The sequence below is a fragment of the Lacerta agilis genome, chromosome 1, assembly GCF_009819535.1.
Source record: "Lacerta agilis isolate rLacAgi1 chromosome 1, rLacAgi1.pri, whole genome shotgun sequence".
Lineage (NCBI taxonomy): Eukaryota > Metazoa > Chordata > Lepidosauria > Squamata > Lacertidae > Lacerta > Lacerta agilis.
This window is the reverse complement of record NC_046312.1, coordinates 10,290,103-10,315,328: the sequence shown is the minus strand read 5'-3', so window position 1 is coordinate 10,315,328 and position 25,226 is coordinate 10,290,103. Positions and strand designations below refer to the sequence as shown.

At 44.9% G+C, this 25,226-nt stretch overlaps 1 protein-coding gene across 2 annotated transcripts in view; it reads right to left on the bottom strand.

Moving 5' to 3' along the window:
* The window catches only part of BRF1 (BRF1 RNA polymerase III transcription initiation factor subunit), a 141,226-nt gene extending 124,651 nt beyond the window's left edge, over nt 1-16,575 (bottom strand). The window contains exons 1-2 of one of the 2 annotated variants that reach the window (XM_033137606.1): nt 16,318-16,575; nt 5,539-5,616 (exon numbers count right to left, since the gene is read on the bottom strand). In XM_033137606.1, the coding sequence (XP_032993497.1) occupies nt 5,539-5,616; nt 16,318-16,513 (274 nt within the window). In that variant the 5' untranslated portion in view covers nt 16,514-16,575. The remainder of the gene's footprint in view (nt 1-5,538; nt 5,617-16,317) is intronic. The other variant, XM_033137529.1, reaches the window with a different exon arrangement.
* Nucleotides 16,576-25,226: the final 8,651 nt, after the last annotated feature.

Genomic DNA, 25,226 nt, shown 5'->3' with positions numbered 1-25,226 from the left:
TTAAACTAGAGAACGTTGATGTGTTGGACTTGGAAGGACATGATAATATGTTTGGTTGGCATGCATACCTTTGGTATGACAAGGTTAAGATCCACAGAACTTTTAAGTCTCATATAGTTAGAAAATCCTTGTACCAGGTCTGGACTAGATATAAAGACTTGTTAGAGAGAAAGACCCCTAGATGGATCTCTCCAGTGGAGGCCAAAGCCTATAAGAGACCGAACATGTCTGCAAACTGGTTAAGATATATGGACATATTGCAGCAGGAAGGGGACTCTTTTAAGCTAAAAAGCTATGATCAGGTGAAAAGTCAGGTCCCTGACTGGTTGCACTATCATCAGGTATATGAAACATTTAAAATGGACAAAAAAGTTGGTTTTCAAGTAGAAAAATCAAAACTGGAAACAGAACTGATAGAATCGAACTTTAAGAACCTTTCCAAAATGTACAATCTTTTGCTAGAGTGGCATACGAAAGATGAACTGGTTAAATCGTCAATGATAGATTGGGCGAAAGATGTAGGACATAATATTATGATGGATGACTGGGAGAGATTGTGGCAGAAAGGTATCAAATTTACTGCTTGTCATAGTTTAAGAGAAAACATAATGAAAATGGTTTACAGATGGTATCTGACACCAGTTAAGATAGCTAAGATGAATACCAAAATGTCAGATGTATGTTGGAAATGTAAACATGCGAAAGGTACCTTTTTTCATATGTGGTGGTTGTGCCCAGCGGTAAATGCTTTCTGGGATAAGATTTATAATGAACTTAAGAAGGTAATGAAAGTTACCTTTTGTAAGAAACCAGAGGCATTTCTTCTGAGCATAACCAATGAAGAGATACCCAGTCAGGATAGAGTGTTTTTTATGTATGCCACAACAGCAGCTAGAATCTTATTGGCAAGAACATGGAAAGGTGAAGAGATACCAACGGTGGAAGAATGGCAGATGAAGATGATGGAGTATATGGAACTCGCAGAACTGACCGCCAGAATCCGGGACCAGAGGGAGGAGAAGGTGTCACAGGACTGGAAGAAATTTAAAGACTATTTAGTCAAATCAGTAAAATTGAATATTTGAGCAGAATCAAATAGAAGAGCGGCTTTAGTAGGTTTATGTTAGACAAAATTGTTAGAAAGATATTTTTGTGTGAAAGATTTATTTGTTAGAAAATAAGTTAAGATTTGGTGTTTAAGTTAAGATTTATATGCGATTAGGTATATGATTAAGTAAAGTTAAGCACATTAAAAATTGGGCAAATGTGAATAGAATAAGATACAAAGCTACCTAGAAGATATATATGATTTTGAAGACAGTGGAGGGAATGGGGGAAGTCCCCAAAAACAGAGAAGATAGTACCAAGAAAAGTAAGAGGATAAGTGTTAGTTTAAAGGTTTGTATATGTTTCTTTTTATTGTAATTGTTTGATTGTGTTTATGTATTGTGTTTTTGTATTGTTAATGTTGGTGTTTATGCTATGTTTTTCTTTTGTTTAAATAGAAAATAATAAAATCTTATTAAAAAAAAAAATGCAATTTGCAAGCTGATTTGCAAGCTGATTTCAGTCATATTGCTGCATCATGGAACTTTCAAGTCTGTAATAAATAAAATAGTTGCCTCATCTACATTCTCCAAGAAGTCCTTTGAATAAAACTAGTTACATTGATCTGTACCATCTGAAGACTGTCTGTATGCCTGTCCTTGAGGCTAGCTCTCTAAAGGAGTGGCCCTGTGATGGAGCGCCTGACGGACACTAGATTGTAAGAACATAATACCTTCCCAAGTTGCAATTTAGAAACTTTACATTCATTCCCATGAACACTACTTCATGATCATCAAAGAAAATTTCTGGCAGTTTCCCTCTCTACACTCCCATACCCAATTCCTCAACTAGCTTCTGTTCCAGGTAATTTTCAAATTGCCAGGGTGCAACAGAGGTTTTATTGTGAGGGCTGAAGCAATCCAAAAGATGTGCACTCAGAAGCGAGTCCCAGTGCATTCAGAAGCAAATCTAATCCTATTCAGCATACTTCCAGGAAAGTGTGCACGTGATTGCTTGCAAACTTAAAGTCAATAAACAGTATGGGAAGGACAAATGACCTAGTCCGAATTTCAGCAACTTGGTGCTCAAGTTTTCCTTAAGTCAGGGCAGGGGAACCCCCCCCCCCCCGCCCGATGTTGCTGAACTACAGCTTCTATCAGTCCCAGCAAGCATGGCCAATGGCAAAGGGTGGTGTGAGCTGTAGTTCAGCAACATCTAGAAGACCAAAGGTTCCCAACACCTGCCTTAAGTGAACAGACAAAACTTAGAATGCTTCAGCCAACTGGCAGTCATCCATACTAGTCAGTTCACAACCGTAGCAGTTATCAGTCTTAGTCACAGTCACCTATACTGACTTCGTATTTTTACCCTTATATGTTCAGAATAAGTTACAGTACATATGAACACTCTGCTAAACTATATATTTGCTGCTGGGGGGAGCCAAGGGTGCCAAGGAAGGAGTGCATGACCTGTGAAGTTTTTTTGATGTCGCAAAGGATGCTGAGGCACAACTCTCATGCCCAGCCACTTTTCTGACCTTAACCACATTTCTCAGGTTTGGAGACAACCAAACGCCTCAAGCAGGCCATTAACAACTCTTAAGGTTGTGGCTTGCACTCTTCTGTGGTTTCCGCTCCCCCTCAGGGGTGCATATTCAGTTGATGGAGGGTCCATTGCCCATAACTTCTGCCCCCATCAACTGAAAGTTTGCCCCAGAATGCCTGCTATTAGGAATTAACAGATGAATATCACAAATGTTAGTCCCTTGCAAGAGGGCCTGTACACTATCACTAGTAACTCCTCATAACCTTCCAGGGAAACTGGATTTAACAAGACAAATGATTGAAAATAAAAAGCAGGTTCCACTGGTAGACACACTTCCTCTCAAACCAAATCTTCGGCAGTGCTTTACTTTAAATATATATATATTCAAGTCAACAGGCAAAGCTCCATGAACTTCAAACTGACAAAACGCTTGTCAACAAATGCCAATGAAAATAAAAATTACAACATCATTCCCACAGTTTCATTTGCTCCTGGCCCAAAAAGGAAGGGGGTGGGATTATGCACAATGGCCAGCCAACTGCTTTTCACATCGAAGTCGGAAGAATGTCCTCATCCACCCCAGTGCTGTGTACATTAAAACAGACTGTTCTTTCAGCACCTGGGGAATCTGCCAGCACAGTGCTGCTCACGCTGGAAAGGAGTTTCTCAGAGACAGAGTGGCAGCAAGCCAGAGGAGGGCTTGTTACACAGATTAAAGTCTGCATTCCTTTCTACAGAGTGAAAGAGAATACCCACCATGCACTGACAGTAAGGCGGCCCCAGATTAAGCCACAAAAGAAGACAATTCTGCAAGCAGTCTGCTTCTTTATACAACCGTTTAGCAAAGCATTTTACTTTCAAGCACTGTATCTGGGACATGTGTGCGTTTTACTTTGGTGGGACTCAACCAGCTTAAATCCAAGCACTCCAGTTTAACAGTGTCATGGAGTAGTAGACAGCCCCTGTCACCAAAAGAAAATGGAATGGAGAGATAGGGAGAGAAGTGAAATACATCCTTCTAGGAGTCATTGTTGGGGATACGAGAGACACTCTTAAAACAAAGAAATTGTTTAAATGCTAATCCTAGCTAAGTAAAAGCTGCTTCTCTGTAAGCTGCTCCGACATGGCTGGAGTAATTTTTAGATGAGCGATGGGGACCCTGTGGCCGACCAGTTGCTGTTGCACTCCAACTCCCATCAGGCCCTAGTGAATGGTGAATGCTCAGGGATTTTGGAAATGGTAGTCCAACAGCGTCTGGAAAACCACAAATTCCCTGACACTGGTTTAAATTGTCTGGGCATGGAATTAGCAGCAAGGGGGCTTTCTAGGTCAGTGTTTGCCAACCCAGTGCCCTCCAGATATTCTGGACTACAACTCCCATCAGCCCCAAGCAACACAGCTAATATTTTATTTGGAGGCATTTTAAAAATACATGTATGAACATCTTTGGGCTAGTTGTAGTGACCATTGCTCAGCATGGTTAATTGTCTATTTTAAGGGACTTACTGAAACTACCAGAACTGTATGAAACTAAACTTTTGGGGAGAAAAATCAGGTTACATGCACCCTTACAAGACATGCTGGCAAGAACTCATGAGGAAAAAAATCAGCTAATTCTTACATTAGAAAATAGGCAACACCCAAGATTAGTCTACAAGTGATAAAGGTTATCACATTGAAAATAACAGCAGTGTAAAACTGCCTAAAGAAAGCTCAAAATACGGAGGAAATGAGAAGAACAGCCCATTGTGATTTTTAAACATAGTATTCATTTTCTGCTATAAAATTTGCTTTAAAATATATACAGTAATTGCACTATAGCATTTTAAAAATAAAGTATGCATCATAATGGGCATAGTATACCAAGCAGTAGGTGCACACAAAGAGAGAGCAGCCCATGTGATCGGTGTACAGTATGAAAGCTACATCTGATGTAAATATGGGAGGTTGGCCTTCTGCCCCTGCTTTGTCATCAGAGCAGAAACTTATAGTTCCTGCAGTCCAAGCTCCAGCTTCTCTAACACAAAGGCACTGAACAGGAGAGCACTTCCTCCAAGTCTGAATCTGGCTCTTGACACTAATGCACAAGCCTGCCTCCATAAACAGATGTTGCACATAAGTAGCATTTGTTGGGTTGAAATAGCCAGGGTTTATTTATTATTAAATTTATGTCCTGCCTTTCTTCTGTCGAAGAGCATTGATCAGGCCAAGACTTACTTATCCTGAGTAAAGTTCCTACATTAGATTAGACCCACCCTTTCCGTGACTTTATTTCACAATAATGTTAAAGATTATTTGGGCAGGAGGTGTTGTTTCCCAAAGCACATATTTTGTCTTTTGCAGGAGGCCAGTGCAGAACAGATTGTAAGAAAATACATACATCTATTCCATTTTGAGTCTGATATCATCAGATTTTGTGGAGCCTGAACTTGAAAACCACCTTTTACACACTAATGATTGATTTATATTTATTTATATCCTGCTTTTCTTCCATTAAAGAACTCAAGGCGGAATACACAAGTTTCCCAAGTGGTCTCCCTTCCAGAAACTGAACAGATCCACACCCATTTGGCATCAGGAAAGTAACTGCATCATGTGCTCTCAGACAATGCCCTGGGAAACAAACTCCCTCTACTGCAAGGTTACTGAGTGTTAGAATACCTGCGGGGTTCAGAGACTGCACTGGAAAAATTGGGTACAAGAAGGCTTGGCTGAAGTGCCACCAGTCAATCCAATCAATCAGACTTGTGCCATTTTCCTGACGCAAACCCGCTCTTCCAACAGAACACATCACACAAGAAAGTGTTAGAATAGTTGTCCATTGAAAATGGCTGCTCCTTTCTGAAACACTTTCCAAAATCAGTAGCTGATAGTTTTAGGATAGAACTATTTAGCAGAGCAGCCTTCCCCTTAGTTTTAATTTTTAAATAAGTTATAACAAGTTACCATTTTGGAGAGTCTGTGCCCGCGATTCCTTTCCCAAGTTGACATGAAATCCTCCAACTGTTTGTGTTTTTCCTGCCGCTGCAAGGAACAAAAAAGAAAAAGCTTGTCAAATACTATAGATTAATGGAGGTATTACAATAAATCTTGTGATGGCTCCCTTTTAGTAAGTGTTTCATCTAACAAACTTCAGTGGTCCTAGACACAGAGGCTCCTCTTATGCTGATTAAGGATCCAAGAACACTCATAAGGGAACTCAAGAGCTCTCCTTTCTGCAGCTTCATCTGCTTCTATCACAGACAGAGTGCAACAGGCTCTCAGAGTGGGTGACTGAAAGGTTGTGCAATATATATTACTAGGGGCTGCCATCGCTACTTGCTCTGTTCACCCACTCCATCCACCCACCTCTTTGCCCTTACCACACAGCTGACCAACCAGACTCTCTTTACACCTTCCCCCATACCTCACCCCAAGCCCTTCCTCTCTCACCCCATACCCTTTTTAAAGGGAGGAAGAGGAACTTCACACAGCAGTTTGCTAAATAACAGTGTGAAGGGTCTTCTCACCCTCTGTTAAACAGCTTACCTGGGTCAGCCGGCCATTCCTCATGCTGCATTTGGCATAGCTGCATATTGGCGGCCATGCAAACTGCAGTGTGACGACACCTTACATTTTTATGTAGGGAGAAAAACAGTGTGTGGGCACATGCAAACATTTCCAAAGATTCGTATTGGGTTTTCAAAGTCAGACTGCATGTTCACTACTGTAGTACTTTGGGGTTTAGCAAACTTCCAAAAGGTAGCAAGCAAACACATCAGGAAGCCTCTAAGAATATGTTTCCTGTCAGTGGCGTAGCTAGCCTCTGCGCTGCTGGGGGCGGCGGCAGCGCAGAGGCACCCCCCCTGGGGGAGGGGCACGACGTGTGCGCCGTGATGTCATCATGACGTCACGATGCACGTGTATGCAGAAAGGGGGGATTTCCCCCTTTCCGAGGCTTTTTTCCGGCGGGGGGTGGTGGTCAGCTAGGAGGGGGTGACAAGCGTGACACCCCCTCCTCGCTGGTCGCCCCCCCCCGCCGAAAAAAGCGGCGGAAAGGGCAAAAAGAAGCAGAGCAAGCGCTTGAATGCGCCTGTTCTACTTCCTTTCCCCGCCCCCCCCAGCGGTTTCTTTCGGCGGGGGGGTGCCCAGCGAGGAAGTGGTGACAGGTTTGACACACACCCTCGCTGGTCGCCCCCCCCCCCCCCCGCCGAAAAATAGCTGCTGGAAGGGGGAAAAGGCGACATGCCCCCCCGTTCGGGTCCGCCCGGCGGGGCGGGGTAGGAGGGGCCGGCCAAAGTGTCACCCCCCTCCCCTTGACCTAGGGGCGGCCCGGCCCCCCTGCGACGCCCCTGTTTCCTGTTACCTTCAAACTATGATTACCAATTTAAGAACAAGCAAGAATATGATACCTCAATTCTGTCCTCATGCCATTTAACAAACTACTGAATGGGATCATACAGAGCTTTGGAGTACGCTATTATCAGTATACTGGCGATACATAGCTCTATTTCTCTTTTTCATCTTCTGCAGGTGAGGCAGTGGATGTGCTGAATCAGTGCCTGGTTGCAATAATGGACTGGATGAGGGCTAATGCACTGAAACTTCATCCAAAGATTGAGTTGCTGTTAGTGAGTGATCCTTCTGTTCAGCCGTGTTGTGTGCAGTCTGCTTTAGACAGCATCACACTCCCTTTGAAGAAGCAAATTCAAAGTCTGAGGGCTCTCCTGGATCCACTGCTGCCACTTGAGATACAGGTGCCTTCAGTGATGCAGAGTGCCTTACCCCAGGTCAGGGTAGTGGCCCAGCTATGACACTGCATGGTGTACAAGACTAAAAGTGCATGGGTGCAAGACTAAAAGTTTTTTTTCTAACAAATAAATTATTCCAGGAGCCAACAGAACCCATTCCAAGGTGATATGTCCAGTTAGAAGGAAAAAATGAAAATGAAAAACACATTTCTGGTTTCTATGCCATTTATGAAAGGTGTCAATCCAGACCTCTTTCAACATATTTCTTTGGAAATCATTTGCATGTTAAGTTTCAGACTTATCCCAGTTGACAACAGAACAATTTGTACTAAAAAGTGGTTTATTTATCAGAACTATTGAGCCAAGGAAGGTGATGATGTGGAAGTAACTATGGTAGGAATAATAATTTTTCTACCGTAAGAGAATATGTGGGGGTTTAGGTATTATTTTCACCACTGCACTTTTATAAAGAGAAAAATGGCACATACTGAAACAAGGAAGGAAACCAGTAATATCTGGTACTTTACACACTTATAATGCAGCCTAGCACTCATGCATAAAGTGTCCAACCAACTGTGAGATAACCATGGATTACACTAGCTACACTGGGAGACTTAAGATACAAATGCAAAGATTCTTACATTTTTCAGCCTGAGGTTTTCAGTCAAAAGCTACTGCTAAAAGATGGCTATTCTCAGCTTCTACCATTCAGCTGTCAAGCAATTTTACAGGAAAGTAAACAGATCTGAACACTCTCCAGCAGAGACAAGTTCTGCCAAGCCCATTCTCTCCACATCCTCCCCACCCCACCCCTCTTCTATCCCCAGGTATCACCCCAGTGGGAGTCAGATTCTGAGGTTCTTCTCTGGATGAAATACAGCTCTATAAAAAGCAAGGGGGTGGGAAATCAATGCAGTCACAAAGTGCACAATTCAGCATTTTCATAACTGCCAAACTATCCTCTGCAGCATCTCAAGCAAGCCTTTGTTGCTGTCATGAAAGCAGCATATACAGGAAGAGGGTGCCAGAAAGAGATTTAGCCCTGATGCATGATACAAGACTGACACCTGGAGGAAGCCATGAAAGATGCAATGAGAAAGTCACTCGTATGCTGTGCAGCTTCCCTGACAGAGTTATGTTTCCATGATAAGAGGCAGCATCTTTCCTACATGATTCCAACAATCTGTTTTGTCCTCATGACTCCTGAGGCACTCAAGGAAGTCTGTAATATGACGACAGGCAGGTAAAAATTAATAAAGAAAGATGAAGTTTATACAGTGGTACCTCTGGTTACGAACGGTATCTGTTGCGGAGCCCCATTCGTAACCTGAAAGGTCCACAACTTGAATTGCCGCGTCTTGAAGTGTCGTGCGCGATGTGATTCAGCGCTTTTATGCATGGTGTTATTTTGCGTATCTGCGCATGCGCAAACCACCGAACCTGGAAGTAACCTGTTCCGGTACTTCCAGGTTCGGTGTGTTCGTAACCCATGACAAACACAACACACAATGTTCGTAACACGAGGTACAACTGTAATAGGACTATAGGCAGGAGATGTGCCTGTGCTAATTAAATCTTCCTGTCCTAAGACCACCTGTAGTTGCATTTTTTCTAATGCAACTGTGTGGAACCTGTGTGCCTTCCAGAAGTTCTTGGACTCCAACTCCCATCAACCCCAGCCAATAAGATGGAAGCTGCAGGCCAGCACCTTCTGGAGGTCCCACAAGTTCCCTGCCCCCCAAGTTGTCTTTCCCATTGGTGTTAGTGGTTCATTGTGCCAGGGCGCTGGCCTCTCAGGGGTGCCCTAGCCTCCCCTTTCCCTGCACGCCCGCCAGCTGCACCCCGCCAACTATATGGCTGGTGGGCGTGCAGCTACCTTCCCAAGCCTCTGCAGGAGGAGAGTGATCCCCGCAGAGGCTTAGGATGGAAGGTGTGCGCAGCTTCCCTCCCAAGCCCCTGCATCTGCTAAAGACAGCCATGCTCCCGGTCGTTGTCCTCCTGCTGCTTCCTGGAGAAAGGCAGCACACAGCCTTCCCAGGCTGCCTCCTTGGGCGCTCGGACATTGGAGAGCATGTCCACCAGCACGTTCTCCTGCTTTATCGCCGCCACCATGCCGGGGATCGAGGTGGTGGGGGAGGCAGAGGACATTTTCCACCGCCCCCTCCCTTGTTTTGGAGTTGGGGGGGCCCCCGCCGGAGGGATCTTTGCACCACGGCGCTGGATATGCTTAAGACGGCCCTGCCTGCCCCTGTTCTAATGGCTAGATGTGTAAGCATAAACAGTGGTAGTCTGTGTACAAGTCCTACTCTACTAAAATAACCCACAAATGGTCTTCTGCATGACCATCCCTCCCCTCTTGCTTTCAGAAAGCAATCTATAAGGAACCTCAAAGAAGCAATGTCTGCAGTAAACTCTGCATTTGAATTCAGCATGAATGGGCTTTAGGATAGCAGAAACAACAATCATCAGTCAAGCTTATCTGACACTTGAAACCCTTTATCAGAGAATGAGCCACTCAACAGAAGGCTGGGGCTGTTCTGTTTATTTAAGAAATACGCTCATCTGAAAAGATGTGTGGAAGTTTGCAGAGAGATATGGAGAGTGGCTAGGGGCGTGGGGTAATACGATTCTATTTATTTCACTTATTGCATTTGTATACCACTTTTCTGCCAAACCACTCAAGGCAGTTTATAATTTGTATAAGCCATTATCAATCAAAGACCGCTACAAAAGGATTGGAAAGAGAAGAGAAGAGAAAAACAAACAATTTCAGGTCCCAGCTCTTTTATAAGGTTACCTAATTAGCCAGTGGAATGGCCACAGTGGGTCAGATTGACAACAACGTGTAAAGTGAATTCTGCATTCTATCTCCCACTGAAAACAAACAGCATCATAATTTATGGAAGGATGCTTCTGGAGTCTAAACATGGCAATGTCTCTTTCAAATTCTGTAAAATATTACTGAAACAGATGGTAGAAGAGTGCTAGCATCTTCAGCAGTTTTGGCACCACTGCTAAGAAATAAAAGTTACCAGAGTTCGGGGAAACATACTTGTTTTCTTCAATTCATCAATGGGCCGAACTTGGAGTTTTGTAGGTGGGGTATGTTTGGCAAGCACAGAGCAAAGCTTCCATATGAGCAGAGGTATCTAAGACCACCATCCATTTCATGGAAACTGCCCATATTCTCAAGCTTTCCTGACTAACTAGAAACCACTGTAGGAGAAGAGCAAGCCACAGGAGACTTCCGTCTTTGTCAACAGGGAACTGGCACTAGCTGTACTAGAGAGAAGATGTCAGCTTTCCCCCTTTCTGTCTTCATATGCTATAAATGGGCATTGGACAGTGTCTAAAAGATGATAGTACAGTGAAAGTTTCAGGGGCTATGGAGTGTAATCTTTTATACAGTGGTACAGTGGTGCCTCACAAGACGAAATTAATTCGTTCCGCAAGTCTTTTCGTCTTGCGGAAATTTCGTCTTGCGAAGCACGGTTTCCCATAGGAATGCATTGAAACTTAATTAATGCGTTCCTATGGGAAAAAACCAGTCGGGGCCGGGTGTCGGGAAAGCGAGCGGGGAGAGCGGTTACTTACAGTACTGTAGTGAGCGGCGGTGGCGGTGGCGGGAGGCAGCCGGGTGTGGGGAGTGCGATGGGGAGCGTGGGGAGGGCGAGCAGGAGGAAGCCGGGTGTCGGGTGTGCGATCGGGGAAGGCGGGGAGGGCGAGCGGGAGGAAGCCGGGTGTCGGGACTGCAATGGGGAGCGTGGGGAGGGCGAGCAGGAGGAATCCGGGTGTCGGGTGTACGATCGGGGAGCGCGGGGAGGGCGAACGGGAGGAAGCCAGGCGTGGGGAGGGCGATGGGGAGCGCGGGGAAGGCGAGCAGGAGGAAGCCGGGTGTCGGGTGTGCGATTGGGGAGCGCGGGGAGGGCGAACGGGAGGAAGCCAGGCGTGGGGAGGGCGATGGGGAGCGCGGGGAAGGCAAGCAGGAGGAAGCCGGGTGTCGGGAGTGCGATCGGGGAGCGCGGGGAGGGCGATCGTTAGTGAGCGGCAAGCAGGGAGGGCCAGCGCAAGCGGGAGGGTTCTTCTTACAGTGGTACCGCGCAAGACGAATGCCTCGTCTTGCGAAGCACGACCATAGAGAAATTCGTCTTGCGGGTCAACAAAAAAATCGCAGAACCCTTTCGTCTTGCGAGTTTTTCGTTGTGCGAGGCATTCGTCTTGCGGGGTACCACTGTACCTTGGTATTCGAACCGCTTGGCTCCCGAACAAATCAGCTCCCGAACGCCACAAACCCAGAAGTAAATGTTCCGGTTCGCGAACGTTTTTCGGAAGCCGAATGTCCGACACGGCTTCTGATTGAGTGCAGGAAGCTCCTGCAGCCAATCGGAAGCCACGCCTTGGTTTTTGAATGTTTTCAGAAGTCGAATGGACTCCCAGAATGGATTAAGTTTGAGAACCAAGGCACCACTCTTAATGTGCCCACTTGTTAATCCCATCTTGTTAATAGAAAGTGACCTGTTTCCTGCTCAACACATTGGGAATGAAAAAAAGTTGCGATTTGTTAAAGTTCCCGGCATAAATATAAGCCTGTGATGATTATTATAGCCTAAAACTGCCCACTGACTTTCAAATTTTTCTTCGATTTCTGGGTGTCACACCAGAAATCTTACTGCGCATTTCTTGGTTTTCATATGCCACAGTAGGTTAGGTACACATACATGCTTAAATTTCCTCCCTCTGCAGCTTTCACCATCCTTTCTAGACACTTGCCAAACTCAGAGGTAAAACAGATTGTGTAATAAGAGAGGTTGATGAAGAAAGAACAGGAAGAAACAAATATTTCTAAATATGAGACATGACCAAATAGATAGAAAAACCTAACAGATCTGAGCATTGAAGACATAGCAGGAAAGAAAGTCAGGTAAGTAAATGTAGTGGATTGAACTGTGAGAACTATATGAATGGATCTGTATAGGTCTGTTTTGGGGGGGGAGTATCTACCAGAATTTCTCTCCTCTACCCAATCTGATCTCACAATTTCCCAGCCTTCATCCCACCAAAAATCACACCCACTCCTATTCCTGCCATTCCCCTACTCAATCACACCTAAGCCATCATTGCTTACACCTTTTCACTTCCTCTGTGCACACACTATTCGCTTAAGGTCCCCTCTCTTGATCTCCGTCACCTCAAAATGATATGCGAGACCACAGCAATTCAGAAACTTTGCAGTAGCCCCCCACAAAAGTCACACAGACCTCTTAAAACTAAATCCCTTCTGTCCTCAAAACTACCTGCCCCCCATTAACATTTCACCTCATACCAAATGCAGGTCATTCAGAATTATAGGAAGCTATGTTATACCAAGGGAGACTGTAAGTTCATCTAGCCATTATTGTCAACACTGACTGGCAGCAACTCACAGGATTTCAGACAATAATTCCCTATTCCCCACCCTGCCAGCAGATGCTGGAAAACGAACCTGAGACCTCCTGCATGCACAGAACATGTGCTACCTCTGAGCTACGGCCCTTCCCTGCGAGTCTCAGCTCATTCAAACTGCACCCCTACCCTGGAAGTGGCCTAAATCCAATCCTCTGGCACAGCCACCACCTGCTGTTCAGTCCCTAAAAACATAAGAAGAGCCTGCTGGATTAGGTGAAAGGCCCATCTAGCCCAGCATCCTAGTCTTACAGTGAATGACCAAATGCCTGTGGGAAAACCACAAGCAGGATTCAAGCACAAAGCCCTCTCTTCTCTCTCTCTCTCTCTCTCTCTCACACACACACACACACACACACCCCGTGGTTTCCAGCAACTGTTATTCAGAAGCATTGCTGCCTCCAACATTAGAGGCAGAGCACAACAATCATGGTTAGTAGTCACTGATAGCCCTCTCATCCATGAATTTGTCTAATGCTCTTTTAAAGCCTCCTAGGTTGGTGGCCATCACTGCCTTTCTTTTATCTGTCCTGAATCTTCCAACATCAGCTTCATTTGGTGTTCATGAGTTCTAATATTATGAGAAAAGGAGAAATAACTTTCTTCTAGCTGCTTTCTTCATGCCACACATACCGTATTTTCCGGCGTATAAGACGACTGGGCGTATAAGACAACCCCCAATTTTTCCAGTTAAAATACAGTGGTGCCCCGCTAGACGAATGCCTCGCTAGACGAAAAACTCGCTAGACGATGGCATTCGTCTAGCGGAAGGCAGCCCCGCAAGATGAAAAAGTCTATGGGGCTGCCTCGCAAGACGAAAATTTTTCGTCTTTTTTTTCGTCTAGCGAAAATCCTGCTTTAACTGCCCCCCCCACACACAAAGAACTGCATAAAAAAGAAGTGTATAAATTGTATGAAATAAATAGTAATAAATGACCTGTGATCAGCTGAGTCAACGACTGGTATGCTTCCAAAGAATCTGACAACAGCTGACATTTAGCCTCTTTTGTATGCCATTAAAAGCATCCCACATTTTACCAAATTCCTGTCACATCCAAGAAATAATGCATGCATCTCTTTATTACACTGAAGAGGGCACAGGTTGAATCCCCAGTGGCATCTCCAGGTAGAGCTGGTAGAGACCCCTGTCTAAAATCCAGGAGAGATGCTGCCAACCAGCGTCAACAATACTGGGATGGATGAGCCAGTGGCCTGATTCAGGACAAGGCAGACTAAGTTTACACAAATCTGGAAAACCTCTGATGCAGTGTTAGAAACTCACCAAATGTTCCTTAAACCAAGGTTAGAAGAGTCACCAAAACAGAGTATCTACAGTAGTTGCCATTTGGGGGTAAGATGGCCCTAAGGTCTTATTTTTCAAGTGATGGACTGACTGTGATTGATTCTCAGTTAAACATCTGGCTAGTTCAGATGACAACCTTGAGCTAGTTTAAGAGATTTGAGAAGTTAAAAAAGAAAAGTCACTTGATCCAGGGACAGTCCAAATATATATTGGCCTATTCTGACCTCTTTTTCTTAATGCTGAGTGCTCCAGTTCAGGCTACACATAAAAAACATTTTGGTTCCAGAAATTCTTTCCAATTGTGCTGATAAAATATAACTGACAGAATTCTTCAGGATGTGTTACTATTGTGTGAAAACAGTACAGATCCAATGATTCCCCAGGTGCTGGAGATGTGAGATGCCATTCTGACATCTAGGCATCTTCACTTGGTTTCAAGTGGTCAAAAGCCAGCTGCAAAATGCACCTAGCGCCTGGATAATTTTGAACACTGCTCTGGTGTTCTTGTTTTTATCATGTATTTAGTGTTTTCATGTTGTTAAATGATCTGAGATTTATGCATGAATGGTGGTAAACAAATTCAGCAAATAAGTAGTTAAATAAATAAATAAATATTCTGTGTTCTCATTTTGCATTTCTATGTTGTAAACAGCCCTGTGATCTTCGAATGTAGGGTGGTATGCAAATTTAATAAATAATAAACAAAAATAATAAATAATACCACCCATCTCTCTCACACACACCTTGGACACTAGACCCCCAGCAGACCCTCCAAGTGTCCCTATTTTCCAGGGACAGTCCCGGATTTACAGAAGATTTACAGAATCGGTTTCCGATTGGATCCTGGAATGTCCCGCTTTTCCTTAGGATGTCCATATTTTCATCGGAGAAATGTTGAAGGATATGGAGTTATGCAAAAAAAAAAAAAAAAAAAACCACAAAACTATACAACCTATAGAAGACATCTGAAGGAAGACTTGCAAAGGGAAGCTTTTTAGTGTTCAATGTTTTGTTATGTTTTTATATATTGGAAACTGCCCAGAGTGGCTGAAGCAACCCAGTCAGATGGACAGGGTATATAAATATTATTAATACTGTTAATACAGTGGTACCGCTGGTTGCGAACGGGATCCGTTCCGGAGCCCCATTCGCAACATGAGCAGAGCGCAACCTGAAGTGGCGCGTCTCCGCATGTGTGCGGCGCAATTCGGCGCCTCTGCGCATGCGCAAAGCGCTGAACCCGGAAGTAACCCGTTCCAGTACTTCCGGATTTGACGCATTCGTAACCCGTGCCCAACGCAACCCGCAGCAAACGTATCTAGAGATATGACTGTATTGCTATTATTATTTAATAGGACATCCCTATTTTCTTTGGAGAAATGTTGGCGGGTATGGAGTTCTGTGACCCCTGAACCAAGGGGATAAGTAATATTCAACCTTTAGAAGATATCTGAAGGCAGACCTGCATAGGGAAGTTTTTTGATAGCTGATATTTTGTTATGTTTTTATATATGTCAAAAGTCGCCTATAGTGGCTGGAGCAACCCAGTCAGATGGACAGGGTGTGTGTAAAATAAAGTAATAATAATTTAATAGGACATCCCTATTTTCATTGGAGAAATGTTGGAGGGTATGTGACCCCAGAGCAATCTAAAGGCAGCCCTGTACCTCATGTTACGGCCGCTGCGGGTTACGTTTTTTCGGGTTGCGCTCCAGGCTGAACCCGGAAGTACCGGAACAGGTTTCAGCGCTCGTGCAGAAGCGCTAAATCACACTTTGCGCATGCGCAGGAGCACCAAATTCTGTCACGCGCGTGCACAGACACAGCACTGCAGGATACGAACGCTGCAGGTTGCGGATGTGCTTCCGTCACGGATTACGTCCATAACCTGAGCGTCCACTGTATAGGGAAGGTTTTTTTTTTTTTTTAGTTTTATTGCATTTTTATTTATGTTGTAAGCCGCCCAGAGTGGCTGGGGTGACATGGTCAGGTGTATGGGGTATAAATCCTGAAATAACAACAATTCTTCATATGGAATAGTAATGATGATGGTGGTGGTGAAAATAATAATAATAATTATTATTATTATTATTATTATTTCCTCATATGGAATAGGATGTCCGTATTTTCACAGAAGAGTGTGCCGCAGCCCACCTCACACACACCCCTGCCCCACATGCCCTGCCAGCCCTCCTTGCCCCCTGCCGGCTCCCCTTTTCTATCCCTTCCTTTCATTTCCCTGTCACCCACCGTCGAGGGAGACGAACTGCCCGACGGCCGACGACCCTCCTCCGCTGTTCTCCACGAACTGCACCTCGGAGACGATGATGTTGTCCTCGAGGACGGAGCCGCAGCCCGTGCAAACCGCGTCTCCGCGGGCCGAGTCCACCTCGATCTCCGAGCTGCCGCACGCGGCGCACACCCGCCCGCCGCCGCCGCCCGGCATCTTCGGGCGCGAGAGGCAGCAGGGAGGCAGGCTCCCCTCAGGCCCAAGGAAAAACCTCGCTGCTGCCGCCGCCTCGCGGGCCGGGCCGGCGACCCCTCCGCCCGCCCGCCTGGCCGCCTGCTCTCTCTCTCTCGCCGCCACACGCTCGCTCTCCCCTCACGGGCCTCGGCCGGCTCCTCTCGCCGGCTCCACCTCGGCCCGCAAACGCCGCCCCTTCTCGCGAGGCCTGCGAGGCCTAGTCGCCTCCCCTCGGCCGGGAACGGGCGAGCCGAGCGCTCGCGGCCCGAGGGGACGGGTTCGGCTCCAGCCCGCTCGACGCCCCGCGGCCTAGGCTCTCCCGCGGGGCTTCGCGGGCCCTCTCGCCTCAGGCAGGGCAGTAGGAAGCTTGTGGGCCCTTCAGGCTGCTCGTGGACTACAACTCCCATCAGCCCCCGCCAGCGCGACCTGGTAGCAGGGGCTGATGGGAGATTGAGTCCAGGAGCTGCCTGAGGGCCGCTGGTTCGGCTTCCCCCGGGGTAAGGGCCGGGATGCTGAAGGGAGGTTTTGCTTGCTGGTTGGATTCTGGGTTCTAGCTAGGCAGGTCTAGCTGGTGGCTTGTCGTTTTGGGGAGCGGCTCGGTATGGGCTGCTTTAGCTTGCCCCGCGTTTGCAGAAGACCAGCAGAGGTGGGGTGTTGTTGTTTTTTATCCCGCTGCTAGGCCACACAAACACAAAAGTTGTGCCATGTGGTGAGGGTGTTGTCACTCACATTGCAGCTTGCAGATGTCGGTGGAGAAACCACCTTCTCAGGCTTACAATGGGGAAGACACAGCACTAAAGGGAAAAAAGGAGTGGGAGGAAGGAGGTGGAAAAGCAAACCTATTTCTTCAGTTTTAATTGAATTTTTAAATTTGTATTTTAATCTGTTATTTTAAATTGATCGTTTTTATGTTTCTTGCTGTGATTTTAATTGATGTTAGCCGCCCTGAGCCCGGTTTTCTGGCTGGGAAGGGCGGGGTATAAATAAAATTATTATTATTATTATTATTATTATTACCGAGTTCTTGTAATGAGCAGGTGGAATGAGCCAAAAGCTGCTGTTCTTTCAGCAGAGCTGACAAAGAAAGCCCTCTTTCCCACTCCCATAGCTTGATGAATTGTGGGGGGCTGATAGTAAATGTGTATATTCCTCAGAATTGTTTTGTCCATATGTATGTCAAATTTGACATACATTAAGGGCTTCCTAACTGTTAAAAGTGTGGGGCTTACCTTCTTCTTGAGCTGGAATTTCACCCTCAATTGGTGACTTTCCCAGAGAGGAGTCTGGATTGCTGCTGTGGAAAATGAAGGTGTGGGGAGTGTTGCACTAGAAAGACAGGCCTTCATTTGGGTTGCTGATTTCATTCACAGCATGGAACACTCCATGATATCTGAAGAATAAAGAGCCCCTGAGCATGGAGGGTATATTTTCCTCACCACTGAATAAATAAAGCCTCTGCAAAGAGAGAAAGATTAAGAAACATGGCTCATTTGTGTTGATTTTCTTCCTAGTTATGTGTACCTAAGTACAGAAAGCAGCATGTGAAATAGGAGTGTTTTGCCAGGGCCACTTAGAAGCTGCATCACCTCCTTTCCAGGAAGAGTATCATGGCAAGGGGAAAATAAGCCTGGTCCCATCCATCAGGTAAGAAGCAGCGGCACCCCCAACCCCAACCTTGCCCAAAATGAACATTCCACTTCTTCTGCCTGTTCTTAGACCGTAGCCATCAACTTTTCCCTTTTCTCACGAGGAATCCTATTTGAAATAAGGGAATTTCCCTTTTTTTAAAAGGGAAAAGTTGACAGCTATGTCTTAGACTGGAGAGCTGAAGGGAACCAAACTCCTGACTCATCCATCAGGCAAAGGACTAAGGGGTCCTGGGCTGTGTTCCTGCCATGAGTTGCAAAGTATAAACCTTCTAAGCAAATAAGCAATAGATCAAGCTATGGAGAAAAGAAAAACTGTCTTGTAGAGGATCAATCTCGTTTTACATGAAGCAGATGGAAATGCCTCAAGGTTCGTACTGGAAATTCGATCACGTCAAATCAGTCCTAAAAGTACTCTCAGCTAATTATTGTTCACTTGGGTCACTTGGTGTAGCATTTTCCTAAGTGCAAATTGCCCATCTCTCCTCAAACACTCTTTAATTAACTGCCCCCCCCCACACACACACATACACATGTTCTGGAAGAGTGCTTAAGAATACAAAACGTTGAAGAAAATGTGTCCATGCACATTTAAGTCTAAATTATACCAAATGTTAAATTGCAAAATCTTGGAACTGAAAAGGATGGGGGACATCTAGTTCAAAAACCCCGCCCCAATGCATGATGCAACTTAAATACCTGAAGCAGTGTAAAAATAATTATTATTTCCTTCTGCCCCATTTCATGATGGAAATCCCACCCATAGCTGCTATTCGCACCTACAACAGCATCCTTTTTGGACAAATAGCTTGGCGGGGAAGGGGCAGTAAAATGATTTGATCCCCCACTTTCACCACAGTCCTGACAGGGAGATCCATATGGCAGCTTTAAAAAATAATAATACATGTAACATAATTGGAATAACAAGTCTCTCTCTAACTATAATCCAATTTCCATGATGGTCGCTGCTTGACAAAATAGTTAACTGAGATCAGCATAAGGTGGCATTGTGAAAATAGATGGCACGAAACCAATGCTGACTGCCCCCTCCCCAACTCACTAGTTGTTAACCTGTTTGCATAAACCACTTTTTCTCCACTTTCTTGTTTTCTGCTTTCATCTTCAGGAGCTATGGCTAACCTAGAAGCCCCTTAAATTTTATTAACTCTAAAAGAGGATAATAAAATTTATTCCCCACATTCCAGCATGCTATGAAGTCTCCAGAAGTAGCACTAAAAGCCTTAGTTTTCTATGGATGAGTGCATAGAAGCTTAGGGTAATTTTCTAATAATTATGTTATTTGCAAATATAAAACTTGAAAGGGGGGGACAACCCACAGACAGCAGATCAGCTAATCCTGTATCACATTTCCTTCAAGTAGGGTTACCAATAATAATAATAATAATAAATTTTATTTGTACCCCGGCCAGAGCCGGGCTCAGAGCGGTTAACATCATATAAATAACACAGTATACATAAAAACAGGCATCAATTAATTAAAATACATCTTAAAATTAATTCAGACAAATTAAAATCTGGACAAATGGCAGTTATCAGGTTAAGACTGAGAGCGGTTAATACTTGCCAGGACCAACTAGAACAGGACCAACATACTTGCCAGGACCAACAAGAACAGGCTGGGAGGCCTCCTCATGCTTGTTCTTATACAAAGGAAAATAGGTCAGACTGAACCCTGGCCAATGCAGGCTCTGCGGAAAGATGTCAAGTCTGAGTTGCCTCCAGACTATCCCTAGTTTCCAGGAAAGTTTCAAGTTCATACTGGAACTTTAGATTTGTGCAATTAAAGCGGATTTAATTTATTTGATTATGTTTTTTGAATTTATGTCCCACCTTTGCTCCTAAAGAATTAAAGTACTTTGTTGTCCTTGTGCAACCATTCCACTTTTTATGATAATAAAAAACATTTTATTTGCAGTTAGGAAAGTGACAAGAAAATACATTGAAAATCATGGGATGAACGAACAATTAATGGGAACACATGTTAACACCCCAAAAGCAAATCAGGGTGAATGTTCATTGTCATGTAACCACCCTATAAACAAACAAATAAAGAACAGAGATAAACTAACCACTACGTACTGGTAGGTTTTGTGCAAGCAAATTGGAATGAATGCTGAATAAACAGGACATCTGGGGGGGGGGGGCAACATGCTGAGCTGTGCTCTGCTTTTTAGCTAACTTTGGCAAAATTCTCAACTTTTCTGGGTATTATTAGGGTCTTCCTTCACTGTTAAGAGAACATTTCTGCCTTAAGTACGGTAAATTCCCTTTGATGAAACATCAGTTAATGCTCCTGCTCTCAGCCTAACAATGGTATAAAGCAGTCAGCAGAGGGAGCCAAAACCCTATTTCTGCTCTCCTCTTGTTCCCTAAATAATTTAATAACCTTTATATAATTAAAGGTTCCTGTGAGCCCAGAGCACTTCCTTACGGAGGTAGTTGGACTATTCTGTCTCTCTGATTTTCCAGTCTTCTGTTTACCTCCATCCTCTCAGAAACTTCTGGAAATGGGCTATTCTGTCCAGTCTGTAGCTCAGGGGTCAGCAAACTTCTTCAGCAGGGGCCAGTCCACTGTCCCTCAGACCTGGTGGGGGGTTGGACTATATTGGGGGGGGGGGAATTGAATGAATTCCTATGCCCCACAAATAACCCAGAGATGCATTTTAAATCAAAGCACACATTCTACTCATGTAAAAACACCAGGCTGGCCCACAAATAACCCAGAGATGCATTTTAAATAAAAGGACACACTCTACTCATGTAAAAACACACTGATTCCTGGACCGTCTGTGGGCCGCATTTAGAAGGTGATTGGGCCTTCCCATGCTCTAGCTCAGGCATGTCCAAAGTCTGCTTCGGGGGCCTTATCCAGCCCACCAGCCAGTTTAATCCAGCCCCTGTGGCAGTTATTTCCCAGTGGTAAAATCCTGAAAAAAGCTCAACAATTTCAATGCTAAAAAAGGTCAGCCCTCATGCATGTTCACTTCATCAAATCTGGCCCTCTGAAAAAAAGTTTGGACACTCTAGCACAAGTATAGCACCATTCTTAAAAGGCTGCCTGTTGTGTCCCTACTCGGAGCATTTCTCCTTCCAGTTAGGTGGCAGGCCCAGAACTCACTCATGCTGGCCTTCTCTGAGGGTGGGTGGTTCTTGATTGCAAATTGAGAATCGGATGGAAGGTTAGGTTGGGGGGGGGGACTCCACTTGAACCTGAAGAGCTGCTGTCAGTCAGAGTAAGCAATGCTAGTCCAGAAGGAGAGGTAATCAGTCTGACCTGGTATGAAGAGACTTTTTGCGCCAGACTAGATTTGATGGCAGCAAATCTAGCTGTTTAAACAGATTGAGAGAGGGATGGGTGGCAATCTGTTTTTAACTTGCAAATTGGATGCACACATCAGAAGGTTAAGAACCTTCCTCTCATCCACAGTTTATCCACCCAAACACACCTCAACCTGCAAGAGTTAAATGCCCAAATAGGGCTTTAGTATGGCTGTTGGAAAAAAAAGCCTTTTCTGGTGCCATTGAGAAGCATTATCCTGGTTTTTAGAAGAAAAGAAACTCCACAATCAGAAATCTGGGAAATACTGGGGCAGGGAATGTCTGGTATGTTTTTGATGAATCAGAGGGGCCTCCTTGTATGTTTAGGATTCCAGCTCTCATCTGAAGATAAATGACAATGTCTGGCGTCCTTGCTTTGGTCCGGATTGCAAAAATATAGCAAATCTCCACAAAGGTTTTTCTAGGCTTACATTGTGTGCAAGAGCTCAAAAGGGAGGGATAATTTCTAAAATAGTTTTCTTTATCAGGGCTGCAGTCCTGTGAATTCAAATTCAGAAGTAATCCTTAATCTGACAGGGCTTAATCCCAGACCCCAGGAAGTGTGAACAGTATTGCTGCCGCAAGATTCATTCCTATACAACAACCTTTGACAACCTGGTGCACTTCAAACGTTTTGGACTAAAGTTCCCATCAGCCCCAGCCTATCAGTTACTTCAGCATCTATAATAATTATTACTACTGCTGCTACTACTATTTCTCTAAGAATTGGTGCTAAATAAACTTTGTGCAGTAGTAGCTGTAACAGCTGTTGCTGCTGTTACAGCTACTACTGCATAAAGTTTATTTAGCACCAATTCTTAGAGAATCGTAGAATTGTAGAACTGGAAGGAACCCAAAGTGTCACCTAGTCCAACCCCCTGCAATAGAGGGGGGGCGGAGCTAAAAGGTTGTGAAGATTGAGAAGGTTGAGCAACCAATCAAAATGGCAGTTTTCATAGTAGCATATCATGTTTAATCAGTTTGATGAATCAGTTAAAACACATTGATGTCTTTCTTCAGTTGATTGCGCACAAGATGGTTCACTTATAAAAATTATTTATAATAAATACTTTTAAAAGTGCAAGTAAGAACCTAGGAAGAGCTTGCTGGATCATGCCAATGGCCCATCTATTCGAGCACCCTGTCCTCACAGTGGCCGATCATATAATCATAGAGTTTGAAGGGGCTACGAGGGTCATCTAGTCCAACCCCCTGCAGCGCGAGAATATTTTGGCCCACATGGGGCTCAAACCCACAACCCTGAAATTAAAAGTCTCGTGCTCTGCCAACTGAGCTGTGTCCATGAGAAGCCTATAAGCAGAACCTGAGCACAAGAGCTCTCTCCTCTCCTGTTGTTTCCAGCAACTGGTATCTAGAAGCATTCCTGCCTTGACTGTGGAGGCAGAGCACAGCCATCGTAGCTAGTAGGGAAACGGTGTCCTACAAGAGACACTCACAGCTGCATGAGAGAAGGATGCCTCTTCTAAAATAATGCCTGTTGCAACACATTCATGTGTCATCTAAAAATGAGGAGAGCGTGCTTTTCTCTCTTTCAAAGTACTCTTCTCGTATGACAACATTATTCTTTTCTTGTTCTAAACTCTGTATTGTAATTACAAAACAATACTTTTTCTTAATGCTGTGCCATCTGCTGAAGAGAACAGCAGAAGAAGGTATTGCAGACCTGCACTGCACTCTGGGTTCCACTGACACCTGTGTCTGCATGTCACTTCTCAACTTCTTCAGAGGCAGAGTCAGGACAGGGGGGAAATAAAGTACTTCACACAGCAGATTGTTAAACTATGGAACTCACTTCCACAGGAAGCAGTGACAAACCACCAAGTTGGATGGCTTTAAAAGAGTGGATAAATCCAAGGCTCTCAGTGGCTCCCAGCATCTGGTTGACCATTGTGGGAACAGGATGCTGAACTAGATGGAGCTTGAAGTGGCTTCTTTCAGTCTGAAACTTCTGGAGGGAACCAGGTCGGGAAAGGCTGGCAGAGTCTTGTCGAAATGGGGGGGGGGGTGTGACAAATCAGAACAGAATATGCTTGAGTGCGTATTCAGCAGTGAAGTGTTTTGCTAAACACGTCCTTCATCCTTGCAGCTAACAGGAAGCTGGCAAATTTTAACTTAACCACCCTTCCTGGTGCGGAATGACTTATGTGCCTTTCCCTACAGCAACCCCACATTTGTGCAAGCCCAGGCCATGGGCAGTGCTGGAGAGGCAGCTCCAAATCCCTCGTGGAGAAGGAAGGATTAGCGTGTACCAGGCCAACCTTGGCTGGCTGTTTATCAAGATTCCCCAGCTGAGCTGAAGCTTTGCTGAATGACAAAAGAGGTTCTTTTATACTATCTCCAGAGATGTGTAGTTTTAGCTCCCAAGGCAGGCGTGTCGTGCTTGTGGAGGCACGCAACTTGCTGAGGTCTGGTTCCATATGAGGGTGAATCATCTTTCTAAGAGGAGAAAGTGAGTCAGGAGGAAAGCTGTCTTTGTACAGGCTTATTATATGCCAGTCCCCCCCCCCTGCTGTTTTGCCCGGGGAGTCAGGGAGAAATATCCACTCTTGCTAATGACATGTTGCAGCTGGGAATAATAAAAAGTGTGGCTCACTATTCCAGCCCCACCCAGCCTTTCCATTGTGCGCTGTTGTGCATCCAAATGTTGATTATTTAGTTTAGAGCAAACTGGCAGGTCCTAGGGCTTCTATGTTGTTGTTCTTTTTTAAAAAAACAAGGTGCCCACATTCTCGTTATGGGTCCTTGCACGTGTGCACGTGCATTATTTCCAACAACACTTAATTTAAAGCACACATTCCTAGTGATACAAATCTTGGAGTGCTTCCAAGGATGGGCTTAATATGGTAAACATATCACAAATGGGATATTTATCACATTTCCGCCCAAAAGGTAAATCTGGATCCAATTATTGGGGGGGGGGGAATATGGACTGGGGTTTTGAAGCCAAAATGTCACATGGACCATGCAGAAAAAATTGCACACAGGAGGAGCACCCATCTGCCAATCTGGAAATTAGAACCAAAGGTCAATCCCTCCCCTTCTGTGCTGCAGGGCACAAATATAGGGTGGTCAGCTGCAAAAGAAGCTGGGGCTCTTGCACCTTTAATAGGTCTGCAGAAGAGGGAAGTTCATCAGAAGTACCTTGTCGTGCAGTGATGCAAGGGCATGTACGAACTGGCCCCAAAAGAGGCTCTTTTCCTGCTTTCTAACCCATGCTAAGAGATCTCTGAATGTTCCTTTGATGGAAGAGACTCATATAGCACTGTTTCTCAGCAAGATATGTTGCACCCAGCCCTGACTTTATGGGGACCAAACTGGCTTTAAGGCAAGCACTTCCAATGCAATGCAATGCAAGCACTCCCACTCTTGTCTAAGGGCTGCCTGTATCCAGATCAATCCATGGAGGGTATAGAGACACTGGAAGCAGTGGGAAGCTGTAGCCTAAAGAGCAGTAGGTCCTGTTCAGTTGACCCTGCAAAGGCAGAATGCCAGGCTCTTAGTATTTACAAGGCCCTGGCCAATTTAGAGCCTTCATGTTGCTTGCCAGTTGCAGGGGCCACTGTTAACATCTGTCCCATTCTGCCAGGACTCCTGGATCAATTTCAGGAAGCTCATCAAGTTAAATGTCCACTCCTGACCTTGGGAATCCCAGTTTGCTCCCAGTAGTCCTAGATTGTTTTAGGAATGCA